This window comes from Capsicum annuum, chromosome 6 (genome assembly GCF_002878395.1).
Source record: "Capsicum annuum cultivar UCD-10X-F1 chromosome 6, UCD10Xv1.1, whole genome shotgun sequence".
Classification (NCBI taxonomy): Eukaryota; Viridiplantae; Streptophyta; class Magnoliopsida; order Solanales; family Solanaceae; genus Capsicum; species Capsicum annuum.
In genome coordinates this window covers 206,375,720-206,392,400 of record NC_061116.1, presented here as the reverse complement: position 1 = coordinate 206,392,400, position 16,681 = coordinate 206,375,720, and the positions used below count along the sequence as shown (strand labels likewise).

Genomic DNA, 16,681 nt, shown 5'->3' with positions numbered 1-16,681 from the left:
TAATTACATTGCTATTTAGTCCCAATTAGTTACTTGTCACTGGAAAATGCTGGGTTAAGATGAGTTTGGAGCTAAAAGGACACTTTTTTAGCCTTATGAGACAAAATGGACACTACTTTAAGTTTGGATACCAAACGGGCAGTTTGCCTATTTTGGGGCAAAATATAACTAACACCACCGTCTGTTAAACGTTTGGGTGAAAAAATTGGTATTATGGTTTGCGCAAAAATGGGCAAACTACATTCCATAAACTTCATGTGAATTGTTGAAGAGATATTGAAGTTATGAAGTGTTCAATAAATGAACATCTGAAACTTAATAAGTATTGCAAATCTTATGATATTGAAGTTATGAAGTGTTCAATATTTTTTGAAGTTATATATATATATATATATATATATATATATATATATATATATATTTTGGTAAAGAAGGAAATTTTATTAATAGTTAATAATATTCATTACATGATATGAGGGTGGCAGAGCCCGAAAGGGAGCTATTAATACAAGCAGTAGTAGTAGTAGGAAGAGTAGAACTAGAGATGCTAGTACATAACGTTGGTCTAGATGCTAACAGACCAGAGCAAAAACCATTACTGTCCGATAAGTTATTACTGGAGGTTGGATGGGATATCCACTTAAGCCTAACAAAAGTAGTTCCTTTTTTGTCTGTGTCCAAAACATGGTCCATAAACAAAGGTGAAATTGTCCACTCCTCGATGTCGTCATAATTGCTAGATAGTGCTCCTTTCTTTGCTAAGACATCTGCTGCTTGGTTAGCTTCACGATAGCTATGCCGGGCGGGTCCCCTAACCTGCGGATTAATTTCCTGCATTTATTGATGATGTTAGTGTACATTGGATGATCATTCTTTAAAAGAGAAATAATTATCTTTGAGTCCATGCTTATGACAAGTGGCGTAAGAGAATGCTTATAAGCCATGCGAAGACCATGTAATAGAGCTAATAGTTCTGCTCTGGTGTTGATGAGTAAGTAGCTTCCCATGAATCCCATAACCCAATTTCCTGTTTGATTTCTAATAAGCCCTCCTATTTCACCTTTTCATGGATTGCTAATAGACGATCCATCCGTATTTAATTTATATTCCTGGATAGGAGGTTGCCATTTATAACGTATTGGATACTAGGTTTGAATGTGGTATTTGATTTCCCAGCTAGTGTTTGCAAATTCGATAGTTCTTATGAGTGCCAGGTTCGCTTTGACGGGATTATTAAGTTGCTTGTGATAATTTTCATTCCTAGTAAGCCATATACTCCAAAGGTAAAAAGGGGCAATATTGTCCCATTTTAGGATGCCTCTTTACAGATTATTTCCTGCGTTTCTTAGTTGGTTGAGTCAATAATTTGTGGTAAATTTGGTCATTTCAATATGGTCTGTCATTCTAACTTTGGTCCAATAATTTCTTGCTTTTTTTACAGTAGAGAAATATGTGTTCTATAGATTCAGGAATTCCGCAAAAATAGCAGTTGGGATTTATTTTAAGTCCTATTGAGTGAAGATAATAATTAGTGGAGGAGTCGTTCATGTTTGCAAAGCCACAAAAAGAATTTAATTTTGTTGGGACAATGCAGTTTCCATATCCATTTAAAGTGTTTCCCAGCTTCTTTATTTGGAATTAATTCGTCCCTAATAGCCCAATATGCAGAACCAGTAGTGAAGAGTCCGGACTTATGTGTTTCCAAGCGGGTGAATCTACAGCCTCTTGTTTTTTAGGAATATACACGCCTTTGATGAGATCGGTAATGTCAAGGGGTAGATAAAATGATAGGTTATCAAAGTTCCATCTATCATGGTGGATAATGTCTTTTACTGTTTTTTCATATTCATTCCTAGTCAAGGGTCCTTGAATGAGTGATTGAAGGTTATCCGTACATGGGATCCAATGATCGTCCCAGAGGGAGACTCTTTCACCATTACCTCTAGTCCAAAATAGATTCTTGGAACAAATTTTTCATCCTTGTAGAAGATATTTCCAGGTCCTACTATGGGTTTTTGTATTTTGTTTACTTGAAAAAAGTTTGTCTCTAGTGTTTTTATTTATTAAAATAGAAGCCCAGAGACTTTGTTGGTTAGAAAAGCATCTCCAGGCTAGTTTAGCTATTAAAGCTTTATTTTTAATCTTAGCATCTTGAAGACTCAAACCACCTGTATCTTTGTTGGAAGTAATGGTCGACCAGTTTAAGAGGTGTATCTTTTTTTTTTTTTTTGCTTGCGGGTGAGCCCATATAAACTGTCGCTGAATTATTATCTTCACTCAATAGGACTTAAAATAAATCCCAACTGCTATTTTTGCGGAATTCTTGAACACATATTTCTCTACTGTAAAAAAGCAAAAACTTTTTGGACCAAAGTTAGAATGACAGACCATATCGAAATTACCAAATTTACCACAAATCATTGGCTCGATCAACTAAGAAACGCAGGAAATAATCTGCAAAGAGGCATCCTAAAATGGGACAATATTGCCCCTTTTTACCTTTGGAGTATATGGCTTACTAGGAATGAAAATTATTACAAGCAATTTAATAATCTCGTCAAAGCGGACCTGACACTCATAAGGGCTATCGAATTTGCAACACTAGCTGGGAAATCAAATACCACATTCAAACCTAGTATCCAATACGTTAAATGGCAACCTCCTATCCAGGGATATAAATTAAATACGGATGGATCGTCTATTGACAACCCGGGAATAGGATGGCTTATTAGAAACCAAACAGGATATTGGGTTATGGAATTCATGGGAAGCTAACTTACTCATTAACAACATCAGAGCAGAATTATTAGCTCTATTACGCGGTCTTCACATGGCTTATAAGCATTCTCTTACACCGCTTGTCATAAGCATGGACTCAAAGGTAATTATTTCTCTTTTAAAGAATGATCACCAACATCATCAATGAATGCAGAGAATTAATCCGCAGGTTAGGGGACCCGCCCGGCATAGCTATCGTGAAGCTAACCAGGTAGCAGAGATGTCTTAACAAAGAAAGGAGCATTATCTAGCAATTATGACGATATCGAGGAGTGGGCAGTTCCACCTTTGTTTGTGGACCATGTTTTGGACGCAGACAAAAAAAGAACTATTTTTGTTAGGTTTAAGTGGCTATCCCATCCAACCTCCAGTAATAACTTATGGACAGTAATAGTTTTTGCTCTGATCTATCAAGACCAACGTTATGTACTAGTATCTCTAGTTCTACTCTTCCTACTACTACTACTGTTTGTATTAATAGCTCTCTTTCGGGCTCTGCTGCCCTAATACCATGTAATGAATATTATTAACTATTTTATTCAATGTAGTTTGCCCATTTTTGGGCAAACCGTAATAGCAATTTTTTTACCCAAATGGTGTTAGTTATAGTTTGCCCCAAAATGGGTCAATTATCCGTTTTGTATCCAAACTTAAAGTAGTGTCCGTTTTGACTCCTAAGACTGAAAAAATGTCCCTTTTAACTCCGAACTCAATTAAAATCGTAAATGGATCGACCAATAATTTGTGAACCTAAAAGTGTATTTTGAGTTTACTAATTTGTGAAACAAAAAGAACTTTTGACGTACTTGCATAAATTGTGTGAGGCACAAAATATAACTTCTAGAAAATTTGGACAGAGACAAGATAGCTGATTTCTTCTAGTAATACTATGGCTAGTCTGTTTTGTTAAGTCCAAGCTATGTTAAGTCTTTGCATTGACCCAATTAAACGTCCTGTTTTAGCTTGTCTCATCCTCTCAAATGCAAAATCAAATTACTAGTTGGGAGTTGGGACCGTTCATTTCTTTTTTGTTTTCTGGACGTATTGAAACCTATTAATTTGGATTCATGCCACATAGGTTCATTCACGAAGCGCAAGTGCTCCCTATCACAATGTGGGACCATGCATTTCACTATCACCTATACATTTTTCTTTTTATTTCTTATTCTTCTGTTAGAAATCGTTTGGTAGAGTGTATTAAAAAAATTAATTTATATATTAGCTTTGTATATTACTAATACATTGTTTGGTACATCTTTACACTATATTTGATATGAAAGAGTGTATTACTAATACATTGAAATCTATGGTATTACGTATTATTAATGCAATGAATTATAATGCATGCATTAGTACGATTAAAGTTACAATTATTCCTCAAAATCTTTTCAGTTAGAAATTTTGGGGTATTTTTATAAAAAAATATTTTTCATTAGAAATTTTACAATTCATGTTATTTTTAGTACACCAAACCAAATACTGGATAAGAAAAATGCAAACATAACAAACACAAACATTAATAATACATCATATTTTATACTATTCTTATACATTTTACTAAACGACCCCTTAGAGGTTTATGTGCTGATATTTACACACTCCCTTTCTCTGGTTTCCTTGCTATGAATGAATTTGTTAAAAGGTGCTCATGATAAAACTTCAACTACCAAATTTGGTATTCTTTCACTTCAATTTATAGTTCCTTTTAATTTACTTATCAAATTAAGCAAGCACTATGTCAATCTTCCATGTCAGGATGGATACAAAATCATACTTTGGATTTGTTAAGTCTTATCATACATTCATACTCATATCTTTTTGTTAAAAGTTGATAAAATTACCAACTACACATATATGCACGGGTCATATGTTCGTTCGAGTAAAATCTTTGTTTTCAATTTTCTTCAAAATAAAGGAAGAGAATATAAACTTTTTTAAAAGGTGAATTTATCAATTTACATAACAAGTTCTGTTCCACTAGGGTTGATGGTGACAATTAAGAACAAAAATCAATACTACTTTGGAAGTATTTCTCTTTGCTGACCAAGTCTTCAGTTTTTTTTTTCTTTCATTAAATTATTTTCCCATATGATTTCTTTTAGCCTGATTGGACAAGTATTGACTTGACCTGTAACATCAATGATGAGCTATCAATGGTTTACTTACTACACAATTTTCATTCTTTACCTAAATTTTCAATCTAAAATCATTGAGAGCATCCCCCCCCCCCCTCGAGCACACACCCCACACCCCAACCCAAAAAGAAGAAAATGCTGTGTAAATTTGAAAAAATTGAAATATGAGGATAACCATCTGTCGAATACATTTCTAAAATTATCATATAAATTAATTTTGTAGTTCATAGTATAACATGGATAATGAGATATGCAGAGGAAACTGTACATATTATTTGAATAGAAGAAATTATTCTTTAAAATTACTTAAATAATTGTGTTGGGATATATAGGTTTCTTCAATAATGACACGCGTCAAAAACCTATTGCTAATTACGTAATAATTAATCTCAGTGAAAAAACTATTTAAAATAAGAGCATATTCAGATCAAATATTTAATGGTAAGGGCATATATATGAGAGATAAAGTACATCAATGGAGGATCAAATTTCTTAATTACGCATACTTTGATGGCATATTTAGACCTTTGTCGTAATATTTTCAGAATTATTACGTGTAAAACTAAAAAGGAAAAATTACTTAATACCATAACTTAACTTATCTAAACTCTTTAAAATTTCTACTCTTTTAATTGATTACTAAAATTCCTAATTTATATTCTTTTTTAAAAATTTCAGATACATCACTCTCACCCTAAAAATTTGAATACATTATTTGTTTCGTTAAAATTTAGCCGAAAAATCTTCTCTCCACCAATTTAATACCCATTAATATCTAACATTCTTCTTTTTTTTAAAATTTTTTAGTAAACAAACGACTCTTCACAAAAAATCCAACCTCCATCTCTACCCTTCATTTTCTCTTTGTTTTCTCTTTTCTTTGCTTCAATTCAGTTCGATTGAATTTCTATCAAAAAACGTCATAATCAATAAAAGAGAAATTAAGCGGCGGAGCTAGAAGTTCGTCACCGTCAAATAATATTGTCAGAAAATAGCTCTCCGAATGACACACATGACCATCCCTAAACAAGGTACAATAGTGACGTATATGACTGAGATTTAACGTCCTGATACATAAATATTTATGTATCAGAAGAAGCAAAAAAATGAATGTTCCGACTAAAGAAAGCAAAGGCCTTGAAGATACATCAAGAGATTTTTTTAAGAAGATAATAAAATTATGTATCGAAAGACGCAAGTGCTTCAAAACGAAAAGATGTTGAAGTTACAACAAGAGAACCTCTTTGATAATATTTGTTTGTATCGAAATAAAATACTCAAAGATATATTAATAATGTTATAAGATGCAATTTATTTTATGTCAGACCTATGTGTAAGATACATTTAAGAATTGATTCTATATATTATTTTTTGCTTGTAAATGATGTGTCTTAGCTAATAGTTGTAAAATGTAATGTATCTCAAATATTATAATCTACAGATATATTTATGAACAAATTGATACATTAATTAATGAGTAACCAAGTAGTAACATAAAATTTTTATTATAATGTATCTCAATGCAGGGTATGAAGCATGTTTCGAAGATACTCATTATGTATTATCAAAAAAAATAGAGATGCAAAAAACAAAGAAGAGAGAGAAGCTTGTTTCTGCTTGAAGAATGAGGATTCGTTTTTTAAATTTTAAAATTTGAGCTGATTACGTTATTTTTGGATTGTGAGAATACAATACAACCTCCACAAATATTTTGTTTTGTTATTTTTTCCTTTTTAATGCGATTAATTTCTTGTTAGGATGTATTTGTTAGTATGTGTATCGATTGTCAAATTATGTATTCGAAATATCAAAATCAAGAATTTTATGTAATTTGTTAAAATAATGAATAAAGAGTAATTAGGGATAAACTTGTTGAGATTTATATAAGTTTTACTAATAAAAATTTCTTGCATGATTTAACATAAAGAAAAGTGTAATGGACCACAAAACCAATTAACCATAATGTGTATACACACACATATTTTAGATATAGTGAATTCAACAATAAGTAAACAATATTAAGTATTTGTGATGTTATTGGGAGTTTTCCTTTACATATTTTTCTCCTTTCTTCTCCTATACACAGCCACAGGAGTTAAGAAGAAAGGAAGTGTACACCAGTGGCATGATATTATGCAAGCAACACTTAAATTAAAGAAAAAAAATATTAATCCAATGTAGGACACTCTCCATTTTCGACTATATATAGTCCACTCCATTGAAAAAATAGTTTTGAAAATTCAGCATATATTAATAAAGACAAATCAATCAGCATGACCAACAAATATTCTAACTTCCCCACTCAGTTTAGATCATATAGTCTATCAGTTATAAACCCTAGCTAGCATTTCATTCTTCAGTTTCTTAGCTTTCAACTAATTCTTCACTTGTTTTCCTTTCAGTAGTTAGTAATACACAAAAGTGAATGAATCCTATATAGCTCTTTTTGAAGAATTTTTTTTATTTTTTTTTAAAAAATGAATCGAATTAGACATGGAAAGAGGGCATATGAATCGGAGGAGGAAAAAGATAGTAATAACCACATGTACTCAGCAGCGCGATCTGAACATGATATGTCTACTATGGTTGCTGCCCTCTCTCAAGTTATGGGCAACAAAAGTACTAATACAAATTCATCTTCTTCATCAGCTTCCTCCTCCGTGCATCATACGCCATTAACCCTAGCGCATCAATCGTCATCTACTACTACTGCAGCTATGCAAAGCCAACCTCAGCTCAATCAACAACAAGGTATATATATATATAAATATATATTTGCTATTTGTTGATCATGATATAGATCAACCAAATTTCATTAGAGTCTTTTCCAGTATCAGTATTGTATAACTCTATCCCCAAAAGTTAGCACATAAGGGAGGATTGCTCAAGTCATCTTTGAGACCACGCGCCTCTTAAAATTAAACCACTGATGTGATCGAGACTCTTCACTTACCAAGTTCATGTACCTCCCTAATTAAGAAAATAAGAAAAGATATGGAAAATTTGATTAAAAGTAAGAAACACCTTAATAAAGTGAGTTACAAAATGCATAAGATCACAATTAATATTCAGATTAAAAAGTGTGTCTGCTGTGAAATATAATTAAGTAACTGAACTAAGGGAATTGGTGATGACAACACACACAATTGTAGTATTAATATTAGAAGCAGCTGGTAATATTAATTTCCCATATATATTATTAATTTCTTTCCTTTTTTGGTAATACGTGTATGTGAACATGAATGTGAAGGGAATGAAAGAAGAAGACAGTATAGAGGTGTGAGGCAAAGGCCATGGGGAAAATGGGCAGCCGAAATCCGTGACCCAAAAAAGGCAGCTAGAGTATGGCTTGGTACTTTTCACACTGCTGAAGATGCTGCTGTTGCATATGATGAAGCTGCACTTAAATTTAAAGGAAACAAAGCTAAACTCAATTTCCCTGAAAGAGTTCAATGCAAAACTGATCAATTTGGGACTACATACCTGATCACTGCTAGTCACCAACAACACCAATTTCCAGCCAGTAATTTTCTCTCAAATTATAACTCTCAATTTGGCAGTAATGATAACAATGCTGATGATTTGAACTTTGGCGTAGCGCCGAGTTTTTATCACCCTTCTGCAGGTACAGTGGTTGATTCGAAATATATATAGAGGTTGATTTCTCAGATGGTTATTCAACTAACTAATAGTATTGTCTTAGAATGTCTATGTTTCTTCTTGATTTGAATTTTGCTGTAAAGAAAGCGACTTTCTAATAAATTGAATGACCATCTGATGATAAATCAATTGAAAATATAGACATGGTATGTAGGTCATGGAATATATACATATATGTTGCATAATTGTCACCATCATCTTGTCTAAAAGCTTAGGTTGTTGGAGAGGATATGATTTTATTACTTAATTATATCTATTCCTAATTCATTTTTCGTAGGCTGAGCACATAAAAAATCCTCTTTGGTAATGGTTGACAGTGAAATTCGAACCTAGTACTTGAAACTTACAAGCTTGCTTGCTTTGCTACCATATTAAAAATGTGTGACGTTTCTTAGAAACAACACACTTTTATTTACTTAATTTTGTATTCAGCAATATCTAACTCTATCTCTACTTTTTTTTCGCACGTATATAGCAGGATTCAACCCTAACGCACTGACTTCTGTCGAACCTTCGGAATCATCATCGCTGACATCTTTGATACAACAAGTATCTCATGTGGAACAAGAACCAAGGTATATTAATCACCAGCAAGAAGATGAAAATGTTCTCAGATTTTCATCTTATTTTGGAACTTGTTCAAGTTCAGGTCCTACTGAAAGTAGTTTGGAGGAGTTTGGAGATCCAAAATAATTAATTTTTTCGACCAACATGAAGGTATACAATTTCTTGAGGATATATGCCTTTTACGTACTAATTTATTAAGTTTTTTGTTTTAAATAAATGTGTCTTTAATTTCTTTCTTGTTTGTCATGAAATTAATTAAAAGCACTACTTAATTGGTTTGGTTAATAAACTCAATTGAACAGGAACTGTATGTACCTTATGAAAATAAATTAATGTCATGTTGTTAAATGTGCTAAGCTCTTTAGTCTGTCTATAGGTTCATCACAATTTGACCTTTTTTTTTTCATCACAATTTGACAAAAGTGATGAATTCGAATATTGATAGTTTGTTGTTGAAGAGTCTCACCACATCGGATGAAAAAAAAGGATGGGTGATCTCATTAATATGGCTGTAAGCTAATTTTTGAGGTTGAGTTAGATCTAAAATCCATCTCTAATTTATGCTGCTAATTTCTAATTTTTTTTTTTTCTTATTTCCTCTCACTATATAAATTTTGTGCAAGTGTATATCACTTAATCAAAGTTATATTGCATAATAATGCAATTGGATATTATACTTCCACAAGATGAGAATAATGTTTGTGTACACATTACTTTTGCAAATCCCATCTATATAATTACATTAATGAGGATGTCATTGTTAATTGTTGATAGTAATTAGTACATCGCATAATTGCCTGAAATACTAAAAGTGCCAGTAGGTTCTAGAAGAGTGTATCATCTCCATTATTCGTAATTAAAGCTCTTGATTCCTTGTGAACACATACACAAACAACACAAAAACGCCATTCTTTTTATAAGTGTGGATGATCATCCTCTCGAATCAGCTACTAATCATCATCTTAATAAGCTAATTGTCTTACCAACTAGCTAATCAGACTCATGGATTATATTCTTCCTTTTGCTCTTCGATTAGCTTATGGGGTATAGCAGTTTTGACACGTTACTTACTCGTCCGATGGTAATTATAAGTTGCTCCATATATATCGATAGTGTAAAAATCAGTAAATTTCATAATAGTATATATTATGTTACTACAAGCAAAGCATAACATAGAGATTTACCATTAATTATCTTATAAAATCCCGATTATATAAATACTACTTCACCTATAATTAAACAGGTCTTAATTAAGGCTTCATGATTGAGAGACCTTCACTGAAAATTACTACTACAATAGTACACAGCTCCTCCTCATATGCACTTAATATTTTGTTTTGCTTTAATTCGTCAACAGGATGTTCTTTTTGTATTGGAGAAAAAGAGAAAGGTTTGAGACGTGAGAAAAAATTTCCCTCAAAAAGATGTTTTTTTTTAAAAAAAAAATAAATAAATTTTGGTCCAATGTCTGGACCATTTTATTCATATTTCAAGGAAAAAAACAAAGCCCAAGTTTACTTCAAAAAGATGTTATAATTTACATATTTGAAAAAAAAAAAATCTGGCAATCTTCGATTGAATACAATGGTGTGAAATTAAAGGATATTGGGCTGGAGTGGAGCACATGTTTAGAGGCATTGTTATGAATGAGCCTAGATCAGTATTGGCAAAACAATCCAACATTGAACTAAGGGGCTGCGATTTGGTTGGGAAGCTAGTTATCCTGGAATTAACTATCCAACGATTAGTTATTCCATTCTCAAGAAGGGATAAAAATAACATTACAATTTCAAGATGAGTTATTCTGTGCATATTATCCCAATCAAACATGGGATAATTAGTTTATTCTAAAATTAATCTCGAAATTAGTTATCTCTTATTCCTCCGACCATTAAGGGGCTATTTTTGATATCCGGGTTGATAAATAGCTGTAAAATAGGCCATGTGTATTGTGCTTAAGCAAAGTATATGACTTCTCATCCCCTTTCCGTCTAAATCCTATCTCTTTCTACCCTCTCTATTAAGAGCTCTTGCTATTGTAATTCCCTCTTTCCCTTTATTAATACAATCAAATAGTCATTGTTGGGTATTTAAGAGTGGTGTTTACTACACAACAAATTAAACCACTTTATTTGATAATTGAAGATGTTTCTGAGAATACTTCATAGGGAACTCATCATATATTTTATAGGAAAAATGTCAGGCCTCTTCCGAAAAGTTACGTATATGTCTGTTTATACGAATTTAAATTCAGATAAACTGACTTTTTGTTATAGAAATAAAATAAGATACTAATTAATTTTTAATAAAATACCCAACATACATATAGTTCGTCGGAACTCACCTTTTGACACTTCCAAAGTTCGATTGATCATGGTTGATGATACGATGATCAGCTTTCCCTTTGTACGTAGCATGTAAGCGTGTGCATGATCAGAAGCTAACCTTTGTTGGAAAATGCAGTGATCCTCATTTTATATTTTAGGTGAAAAGCTGACATTATTGAATGAATATAATTAGAGGATCTAAAATTTCAAGTTTATTCGATCTGGATTTTAAAAAAACTTGAAACTACTCAATTCGTCGATAAGTCCAATGAAGAATCTAGGGCTTTAGTTTGCAAAAGCTTAATTTGTCTCAGGCATTCCATGAGTCTCTTTCTTTTTGCATATGGTCGCGCTGCCACTCCATGTTCTATTACGGGTCAACTTTAATTTGAAACCCATTAATTTAGAAGGAATAGAAGCTCAAACTCGTAAACTTCAAATCTTGAATACTATACGCAGTGCTTTTGCTTGCTTATTAATTTATACATTCGCTATAGCCTATATATAAAGAAATTAAGAGCAAGTGTGAAGGGAATTATGCTAATATTTGGCTTTTATTTGACGAGGTCAATTACTTGCAAAATACAAAGAGCTAGCTAACTCATATTGGAATATATTATTCATCTATATATATTCTACTAGACTGGACAAAGCACACGTACCAAACATTAGGGTTGTCGACCTTTCATGAAATCTTTGACTTTCCTTCCTTTTCCTTTAACACGACTCTTTTAAAATTAAATTTGAACATATTTTTGTGTTTCCCATGTTTGGAAACGAACCAGAAAACCTCACCCAATTTATGTTAAAAAAAGATCCACATGCATTTCTTGAGTTTAAAAAATAATGAAACACTGGTGCTCACATCAATCTAATATATAACGTGTTGATTTATATATACGTTGTCATTAAGTCGTCAGTAAATATATAAGTACTTTTAACATTCATAAAATTGACATCATCTTTTTTATATTCATAATCAGAAATGGATCTAAAATTTAAAATTTGTGAATTTCTTGGGCAAAATAGTCAATAAACCTTAGCAAGCTCCTTCCCTCCACTAGAGCAACACCACACTTTATTATCATGAGTTTTCAGCTCCTACTTGTATGAAAGTTATTGAGCCCCTGAAACCTCCACCCATTCTGGTGAAGAAATACGCCCCTATTCACAACAGGAGGAGTAAAGTGTGTATATAAAAACATCACCCTCTTTAAATTTTACTTATAAAATTACATGAACATATATTATTATAAATTCGATATTGTTGCAAAGTCGTAGATATGAGAATGAAAAAAAAGTGAGTAATGGAAGTGAAGGGTCCACACGCTAAGATTAGCAAGTAAACTACTACGTACAGCGGCGCCCGGCTCCTCACTTGTCAAACTTTACGGTGTTTCCCTCAATTAGCCAAGTCAAACAAAAGAACTTGCAAAGTCAAAAATACCCTACCATTTCTGAAACTTTTAAAGAAAAAATTAAGGGAATGTTTGGTAATGGAGTAGAAGGAATATCATTTCTTTTAAAAATCAGTACGTAGAAGTGACTTTGTAATAGAAAAAATACTCTATAAAAATCATGATTTCCCTTGTGAAAGTTGTTTTTAGAAAACAAGCTCCTAACACAATATTTTCCTATACCCAGCTTCTCCTTGTAAATTACATGTAAATATAAAAATGTTCGCAAGATGATATTCTTTTATAAGTTACCAATAAGTAAAACTTACTTATTTTTCTCAAAAAATATTTACATAGTTTTGTCTCAAACACACCCTAAGTTTGAAAGTAATTATTTTTTTAAACAAAGATATTTTACACCTACACTTTTTACACAGAAACTAAATGACCGTTTACAAGCTCAGTTTTCACAAAATTTCACAAGGAATGCCGCCTTATTTCAGTCGTATTATTACTCCATCTATTGGAATTTGACACACATTAAAAGAGTTGCTTCACCATCTTTTATACAAAAGGATTGTTTTACTAGACACCCCTTTACTTCTCCTCTATTAAGTTATTCATTCATAGGAAACTATATATAGAAGTGTCAAAGGCCTTCTTATAAATTTATTCTAATTCTGTATTAGACACAGAATCAGGGGTGGCTCAAGGATAAGTAAAAACATTCGATTCAGGCCTTTAAATTTTGAGACTCCAAAAAATTTAATATGAATTTTATGATTTTAGTTTTAATTATAATAATATTAAAGATTGTAAAATATAAAAGGTACAAAATATGTGAAGTTAAATGCTTAAAGTCTTCTAAAAATGATACTTAAAAATAAAAAAAATTAAATCTAAATTACTGATAATATTTTTGTTATTTGCATATATTTAAGACGTCATATTAAAATTTAATTTTAAATCACTAATTTTATTGAGACACTTTGCACAAAATCGGCATTAACCAATAGACACTCCCCTTCCACTTTTGTTAGAAGTTTTTTTACCGTCAGACATATGATTTAACATGTTTATCATCATAAATTTCATAATTTTAATATTCACGTAAGTATTATGACATATTAAAGTATTAAGGCAACAAATTTTAAGTTTTCATTAAACTCTGTCCAAGTCAACCGAGTCAAACCAGGCAAAATGGGAAAGTTTGTTCCCAATCTCAAGAAACTATACGGGGCAGCCAAATTACACAATTTATTTCATTTCGTGGAAAATAAACTCGAATTTCTAAGCAAACTGAATAAAAAACAGAGTAATGCAAACTAAACAAATGATTAACTTAAAGAAAAAATTTCATAAAACCACATTCTAAATTACATAAAATTTCCTTACTTTTTAAAAATTATAAATATCCTAATTTTATTATTTTGCTTAAAACTTACAGATACATCATTTAAATTCTTTATTTTTTGGATATATTGTAACTGAAGAAGCAACTCTTCTAACAAAGGCATAATTGTAGCAATTGTTTCTTTTCAGTACGGTTTCAACTTCTTCTGATTTTTGAATTGAGATAGTTCCATTTATCACCACTCTTAGCTTAACAAGTTCAACAATTTCAATCAAATATCAATTTAATCTTCCTTTTAATTTTTTCTGAGGTTAGCTTATTAACATTGTTTTTAAAGGCTAATCTAAAAACCAAAAGGATCTCGATACGATGAAAAAGTTGCGCGAAAAGATGGCAAAAAAAAAAAAACTAAGGAAAAAAGGAAGTGTTGATTCTAACAAAAGGGGATTTGGGAGTTCAAGAGGCGAAACTCGTTCAGCAAAAAGAAAATTTGTTGAAATTATAATAAGAGACACGCTTGTAAAGGTGTTGCATGTCTGTTATCGAATAATAACATGGGTCGAGATACATATTTAAGTGCATCAGATACGTTTTTCATCTTTGATCTACATGTATGTTACATAAGTATTTTATGTATCTCTCTTTAATTATAAACTTTAAAAGGTGTATTTTTTAGAGAAAAGACATCATTTCGCCCCTCAATTTATCGTTACAACTTACTTTAGCACTTAAACTAAACTTTCATTTATTTGCCCCCTTATCATTTTTAAAGTGAATTAATGTTACCCATAATGCTGACGTGTTATTTTAAAAAGAAAGAGGGGTAAAACGCGTATTTTATTAAAAAAAATAGACATGATTCCACTTTTATTACACATACACACACATAAAAAAATGGCAGCCGATGCACTAAAGCTACCGCTATGCGCGGTGTTCGGGGAAGAGCCCCACCACAAGGGTGTATCGTACGTAGTCTTACCTTAAATTTCTTCCAGAGACTGTTTCCAAGGTTTGAACCCATGACCTCCTGACACACACACATACATACATACATATATATATACATACATACATATATATATATATATATCAAAAAAGAAAAACTCACTCATCTTCTTTATACAGCCCCACCTCCTTACCCCTCACCCTCTACTCTGTTTCTTCATCTTCTTCATACCGCCCATTCCTCATCCCGTCTTCTTCGTACCACCCCACCCCTCTTTCCCTTTCATAATATTTTCCTTCTATCTTTTTCTCAATCAAAATTAAAAAATGCCATTGGAGCCAACTACCTTAAAAAAAATCATCCCCTCCTGCTTTATCTCCTTCAGAATTTCGAATTCTTTACGTGATCTCCATTACTTCATTATTTCTCAACTCCATATTGGCGTTCTTGATTCTCCTATTAAAATCTTGCAAATTGCAGCAATGTTGATTCTCATTAACTGGAAATTTGATTGGTATTTTTCTACCAAACAAGGTCATCGTCAAATCCTTGTTAATTTGTCTCAGTTCTCGCACTTAGTGCTTATCGAAAATTCACCGAATTCGATGAATTCAATTTCGTATAATCGGGTGAATGAATTGATAGATTCGTCTGTTGTTGAAGAGAAGTTGATGTCGTTGTTGATTGAGTTGATGCCTATTGTGGCATTTTGTTGAATAGGTGGTGGATTGGATTCGAATTTCGTTGAGGTATTTTGTCGAACAGGTGGTGGGTCTGAATCTGTCGTTGAGGCATTTTTTTTCTATTTGACTTCAATGGTGGACGGTCGCAGATGAGGGGAAGGGGGTGCTGGGGTTGAAGAAGAAAACATGTACTTGAGGGTAGGTGGGCAGTTACAGTTTTCAGATAAAGGAAAAGGGGGTGGGGGTGGGGGTGGCAGTTGCAGTTTTCAGATAAAGGAAAAGGGGGTGGGGGTTGAAGAAGATTTCTTTTTAATTTATATATATATATATATATATATATATATATATATATATATATTATCATTTATAAAAATTATTTTTTTTACGTGGCTTCGATGTGGCATTGACGTGGTGCTGATGTATGGGTGCGTATAATACACTCTTCATTGTGAGACTGGTATTCAACCTTAAGGGTTGAAATTAGATCACTGTAGAACTGTTACGGGGGATAAATAATTATAAGTTTAATTTAAATGTTAAAGTAAGTTGTGGGAATAAATTCTGGGTGAAATGATAACTTTTCTCTATTTTTTACTAAAGATACATTCAGATACATAAGTAGGAGTTATAGATACATAATATATCCTAAATATATTATAACGAGATATATTTTATTATTTAATAAGAGACATTTTTAAGATATAAAGGTATGTAACATATGTTTGTTCTATGTGATATATGCGCAACATATGTATCTCTGTTTTTTTTTATTCATATGTTTTACGAATATATATTATAATGTATCTCATAAATTTTAATCTAGTGATACATGAT

General features: G+C 31.9%; 1 protein-coding gene across 6 annotated transcripts; it reads left to right on the top strand.

Moving 5' to 3' along the window:
* Nucleotides 1-5,095: 5,095 nt before the first annotated feature.
* Nucleotides 5,096-9,488, top strand: LOC107875981 (ethylene-responsive transcription factor ERF114). Of its 6 annotated transcripts, none has more exons than XM_016722910.2 (4): nucleotides 5,096-7,664; nucleotides 8,164-8,538; nucleotides 9,049-9,148; nucleotides 9,223-9,488. In XM_016722910.2, exons 1-4 carry the CDS (start codon nucleotides 7,391-7,393, stop codon nucleotides 9,230-9,232), a joined length of 759 nt encoding a protein of 252 aa, XP_016578396.1. In that variant the 5' UTR covers nucleotides 5,096-7,390; the 3' UTR covers nucleotides 9,233-9,488. The 6 variants fall into 6 exon arrangements, with proteins under 6 accessions (XP_016578396.1, XP_047269796.1, XP_016578392.1 ...); XM_047413840.1 differs by having other exon boundaries at nucleotides 5,099-7,664; nucleotides 9,052-9,148; XM_016722906.2 differs by having other exon boundaries at nucleotides 5,099-7,664; nucleotides 9,049-9,488.
* The last annotated feature ends 7,193 nt before the right edge of the window (nucleotides 9,489-16,681 follow it).